Source organism: Cherax quadricarinatus, chromosome 42 (assembly GCF_038502225.1).
Source record: "Cherax quadricarinatus isolate ZL_2023a chromosome 42, ASM3850222v1, whole genome shotgun sequence".
Classification (NCBI taxonomy): domain Eukaryota; kingdom Metazoa; phylum Arthropoda; class Malacostraca; order Decapoda; family Parastacidae; genus Cherax; species Cherax quadricarinatus.
This window is the reverse complement of record NC_091333.1, coordinates 9,762,135-9,768,014: the sequence shown is the minus strand read 5'-3', so window position 1 is coordinate 9,768,014 and position 5,880 is coordinate 9,762,135. Positions and strand designations below refer to the sequence as shown.

At 40.2% G+C, this 5,880-nt stretch overlaps 1 protein-coding gene across 1 annotated transcript in view; it reads left to right on the top strand.

Annotated features, from left to right (window-relative positions):
- LOC128695625 (uncharacterized) overlaps positions 1 to 5,515 on the top strand; it is an 18,813-nt gene extending 13,298 nt beyond the window's left edge. Inside the window, exons 2-4 of the mRNA XM_053786354.2 lie at positions 2,704 to 2,898; positions 4,318 to 4,470; positions 5,002 to 5,515. Of these exons, the coding sequence (XP_053642329.1) occupies positions 2,704 to 2,898; positions 4,318 to 4,470; positions 5,002 to 5,139 (486 nt within the window). The 3' untranslated portion in view covers positions 5,140 to 5,515. The remainder of the gene's footprint in view (positions 1 to 2,703; positions 2,899 to 4,317; positions 4,471 to 5,001) is intronic.
- The last annotated feature ends 365 nt before the right edge of the window (positions 5,516 to 5,880 follow it).

Here is a 5,880-nt window from a genome sequence, read left to right as displayed (position 1 = left end):
CCTCTCAGTCAGATAAAACAGTCTAGTCATCAGGCTAGGCTCGGAGGAAATATGACCACAACATACAAGATACTCAGGCTAGACACCAGGACGAAGGGACACTTGGAGAATTAATTCTAAACGAGCGTGAGGGATATTAGTAGATACATCTTCAATATAAGAATAGTTTCTTCAGGAAGGGTCCTTTGCTGATTGTGGAGGGTCCTTGATCCAAGGAAATAGAGTTACTTCCTCCTTCCTCGGATTATATCTGATTACCCCTGACCCTCCCTTTCCCTAAATCACTGTGACTCTTGCTGGTTTGTGCTTCCTTAACTTCCTCGTGAATATGATGATAATGTGAGGGCAATGAGTGTGAGTAGTGAGTGTGTTTAAACACACTTAAGTGAGGTTAATGAGTGTGACAAATCCACTGAGGTTAATGAGTGTGTTGAATACGCTTAAGTGAGAGTAATGAGTGTGTTAAACACACTAAGTGAGGGTAATGAGTATGTGGGACATACTGAGTGAAGACACCAGCATGAGAGTAGTAAGACATAGGAAATACAAGTCAACTCACCATTTTCTCTCAAGTACATACATCACAAGGGCTTGCTCACAGAACCAAGGTAGGCAGCACAACTGAACATATGAATTTATAAACACCTGGGTTATCACCACTGAATCGACATATTAATATCCTATCACGAGTCTGTAGCTTGAGGTTTCAGGTTTGGCTAAGCATCTTGATTTTTAGAGGTGTTTTGTTTACTGATGAACTCTGCTTCTATGTATCTATCCCCCTTCCTTGATGATGAGTTGAACCCCTTGCCCTGGCTTAATATGTACGTGTTTGCTTTGATGATCAGAATTAGCTTTGTTAATGTTGTGAGTTCTGCCAGCATATTGGCTCTTCTATGCTCGTCTTTAAATTGCGTGATGTTTCTCCTTTGTTATGTTCATCACATCTACCACAGGGAAAAGGTGTTCACTCCTGCACGGATGTTATTCTGACTAGTGTATCCTAGTCTAGTATTATCTCGTATGGTTTTTTTATATGATTTTTTTGGGGGGGAGGGGGTCGCCCTACGTCGGTGGGAAACAGGCGGTGCATTAAAAAGGGGGAAATTGGGATATTAAAGCAATTTTTCCCCATTTCCTGTGACTGTATCATCAGTGTTTTCGAAGTTGTTCTTCAGTTTGTGTTCCAGCATTCATGATTTCAGCAACACATCATTTCATCCAGATATGGTAGATTGTTTCAAATTTTTGTTAGAAATGATCGAAATTTCAAACTACTTGATAAAATATACAAAAGACAATGACAACTTTGAATATTTCGTCACAAACAGGTCGATGGACTACAAGAAGAGACATGACAACTCAGTAATATGGGAAAACTTGATATAAAACTTAAGTTCTTTGATTGTAACTTTTTTTTTTTTTACTCAGAGTGGATAATAACTTTCTCCAAGGCACCCATTACTGCCATCATTACCTCCACTGCTACCATTACCACCACCACTACCACCAACACCATCTCCTTGACCACCCCCACCTCCACCACCACGTCCACCAAACCACCACAAAATCTATTATCGACACAGACATACTGCCACTTCAGCGAATAAATGCACATCAACTCTTTTGATGAAAATAGAGCATGATGCAATGTTTCACTCATTGATATATAAGCTCACTATGTGGACGTAAATATACGCAATGTACGCACCTGCGGTTGTCTAGATGGAGTCTGCTCCTGGCCCCACTTCTCGCCAACTTACGAACGACCACACTATACTCTTGGCCTGTTGGGCCACAAGTTAAAGGCCCCGGGAAAACCCAACACAGGACCTGGTTTCATTACATTTATAGCACAACCCCAACAAGCTAATAAGACACACGTGCAACATCTGGGTATTCTTATAATGAAGACGTATCACCAACCAGTAGCTTTGTTAATTCAGGTGATAGATAATGTGCTAGAGATAATGAATGATGAGATAGTCAGTCCCTCAGTCTGAACACCTGCCAAAGGTGAGGGACTAATTACCTTATTTTTCACTGTCTGCAGGACTTCATCTGGTTAGCGAAAAATTTCTTTAATAAAGATGCCCAGATGCTGCACGTGTGCAATACTATCAACAATAATTGATTAATATTAATTAGAAAGAGAGCCAATGAGGTGGAAGAAGCGGAACGATGCAGCAGCAGAAGCAACAACAACAACAGCAGCAGCAATAGTAGTAGTAGTAGTAGTAGTTGCAGCAATGGTCACTCGTGGCTGCGGTACTTCAATGCTTCACATGTGCCTTATTCATCAGTATGTCAGTATTATCACTGATTTAGTTATATTGCCATACACAGCAACATCATGGAGTCTTGCTATGGAGAATATAAGAACTTAAGAATGGGGGAGGACTGCAGTAGGCCTACTGGCCCATGCTAGAACTTACTAAAAAAGTGACCACAGTTACCTCTTCATCACAGTTCAAACCTCCTACGACTTGTTATTATTATTGTTCTTGTTATTTTTGTTGGAAAGAACTACCACCCTGTGGAACTACTACCTTATATGTAAAGTAAGAGATATATCAGTTAGTAATTAGGTGTGATGATAGAAAATGAATGGTACCTCCTATTCTTTCGATCGGAGGAGTTCTACACGAGGCTGAGAGCATCTCAGTCACGTAAGCAACTTCTTACACTTCTCCCTCCCGACAGATGACACAAGTAGGAGCGATGCTGGTGGTGGTTGTGGTGGTGGCGGTGCTGCACATGGCGGCGTCAGAACCACAGATATTAGCAGCGTCGGCACAGTCCCTAGGGACGGGGGTCGCACACAGTGAAACTACCGACAACAACGGAGTTATCATCGGCGAATGTGCATACTTGAACAGCAACGGAGAGTCCGTTAAGGTGAGTGACGGTGGTAGTGTTTTGTCAGTCAAGACACAGGACAAAGTGTTTTCTGACCAGGGTCTTTGTCAGAAAGCGACCCAGTGGTATTTTGTTTATCAGGTTATATAACAAGGTATCATCTGATATGGGGCTTGCTAGCGGTGGTTTATCGTGCTCCCTTTGTTCATCCTGAGAGCGATAAATGTTTATAAACCATACCACGGGTGGGGATAGAACCCGCGATCAGAGAGTCTCAAAACTCAAAGAGCAATGTTTATATTTTGTAGACATCATCGAGATGGGAAGGGGGAGTTTTTGAGGGGGATTGGACATTCATAGAGAATTGAACAAAATAGGATGATCTGAAGTGTGTATAAATCTGTACTGGAGGGAAGAAGGGGTAGATGTCGCGTAGGGAAAGGTTAGAGAGAGGGATAAAGGTTTTGAATGCGAGGGGCTTGGACACTAAGCAGGCGTGTACAAGCGTTTCAGAGAGGAGTGAGTGGAGGCAAGTGGTTTTTATAACTTGACGTGGTGTTGGAGTGTAAACAAGGTAACATTTATGAAAGAATTCAAGGAATACCAGTTATACGGACTTGAGCCCTGAAGGTGGAAGGTACAGTGTTTACACTCTGAAGGAGGAGTGAGGATATTGCAGTTTGGATGGTCATCTGAACTGTAGTATCGGCGCACCTCTGGCAAGACGGTGATGGAGTGAGTGATGATGAAACTGTTTCATCTTTTTCGGATCACCTTCCCTCGGTGGGAGACGGCCGGTGTATTAAAAAAAATAAGTCATCAAGTTGGTTAATTTCTTAAAATGTTATCTCGTCATATTAAAGTTAATTTATATAGCTGACGAAAAACACGTATGTAATATTATTTTTTTATCTATAATTTATACACACTGCAGCTTAATCGTGGCGTTTTAATTGCTAATTAAGAACGCCATTAAAAATTAAAGGTCCTGGAAAGAGTTAAACTTTTCCAGTGTTCATATAAATTATATTAAGATCGATAGTTTATCTGGAGATCTGGAGTTTATCTGGAGAGAGTTCCGGGGGTCAACGCCCCCGCGGCCCGGTCTGTGACCAGGCCTCCTTAGGTCAGTGTCCCAGGATGCGACCCACACCAGTCGACTAACACCCAGGTACCCATTTTACTGATGGGGAACATAGATAACAGGTGGAAAGAAACACGTCCAATGTTTCTACTCTGGCTGGGAATCGAACCCAGGCCCTCGCCGTGTGAAGTGAGAGCGTTAACCACCAGGCCACTGTATTTCCAAAAATAAGTTATTAGCCAATTGAAACCCTGAAAATAAGTAACTTTTCCCTGCAGCTCACCCTCATTTAACACCGTTAGTTTTGCACCTCCAATTTCTGAATGATTCCTGCCTGCGGGAAAAATGTTTTTCACTTTATTTTACCATTTCAGATCAGCTACCGAAGGGCTCCCAATGGGGTTCTGGAAGTCAAGTCCAACAATCAGAATGTGAGAAATCCAGAGGCTGAGTTGCAGGCGTGCCAGAAGGCCGCAAACGTCATTACAAAGAACGTGCAGGACAGCCTCCGCCAGACGCAGGAACAGGTCAGCCAGAGTAATATACACTTGGTGTAAAAAAGAAACTCACATGAAGTGAGAGTTGGTATGAGGTGCTCTTTAGTCACATGAAGAGAGAGTTGGTATGAGGTGCTCTTTAGTCAGTTAAACAAGGTAGGTATCTTTAGTTTACTGAAATAAGGCTTAATGTGAGTTTACCTATGTTTACATATGGCAAGTTTCGAGGGCTCTTATATCCCCCACCATTGTTGTAGTTATTTATTTTCAGAGATTTTTGTATTGCTTTATACTGTGCGTTTGATTTAAAATATTCCCTTTATATACACAATTCATAATTATATGATGATTCTATAAATATAAATATCTTTTCTAAGAAAATTTACTTTAGATTTTTCATCAAACTTGTTTATTTCCAACTTTTTTGTTTCTTGTAAATTCTATGTTTCTTATCAGATCTTAATTTCTTGTCAAATCTTTTTTTTATCGTAAATGCTGCAGTCAGCTCTTAAGCTAGCTGCAGTTTTATGCTCAGATGTTGACACATATCTTTCTTGACAGATCTTCACCCAGCAGAAAGCCCTGCAAGAACAGATCCTCGGCCAGACACAGCTTTTTCAGAACCAGCTGTTGAACGCACCCAACACTTTCCCTAATTTCTTCCCCTTCGGCAACAATTTCCCCTTCAACTTCCGCTAGAGATAACTTGACCAGCATACACATAGATAATGCAGATAGCCTTCCCCTGTGTCTTCTTGATGTTTCAACATTTTCTTCTCTTTTTTTCCACTTTTCCTGTATGTTACCACGTGTTTAAGGTTTCATTGTAGTCTCTGTTTGCAGTATTACTGAGAACAATTCATTACGATTATATATTTGAATGTCCAAGTTATGGGGGACTTTGAAATTCATTAAATAATTGTTATATATTGATTTATATTATCTATCAAGAGATACAAGGTCAAAACAACCACAGAGGGAGTTGAATGAAAGCTCTAGGCCTTTCGTGTTGCAATCAACACATCATCAGGAGCTTGCAAGGTTGCAGAAAAGTGTATGAATTCCAAGTTTGGAATTCATCCAATTTTCTGCAACATTACAAGTTTCTGATGATGTGTTGATTGCAACACGAAAGGCCTAGAGCTTTCATTCAACTCCCCCCGTGATTGTTTTGCACATATATATATATATATATATATATATATATATATATATATATATATATATATATATATATATATATATATATATATATATATATATATATATATATATATGTATATGTCGTGCCGAATAGGCAGCACTTGCGATCTTGGCTTAAATAGCAACGCTCATCTTGCCATATAGGAGAAGCGAAAATTTGTGTATGCAATAATTTCGCCAAAACCATTCTGAACCTAACGAAAAAAATATATTTCACTGTGCTTGTTTAGTATTAAA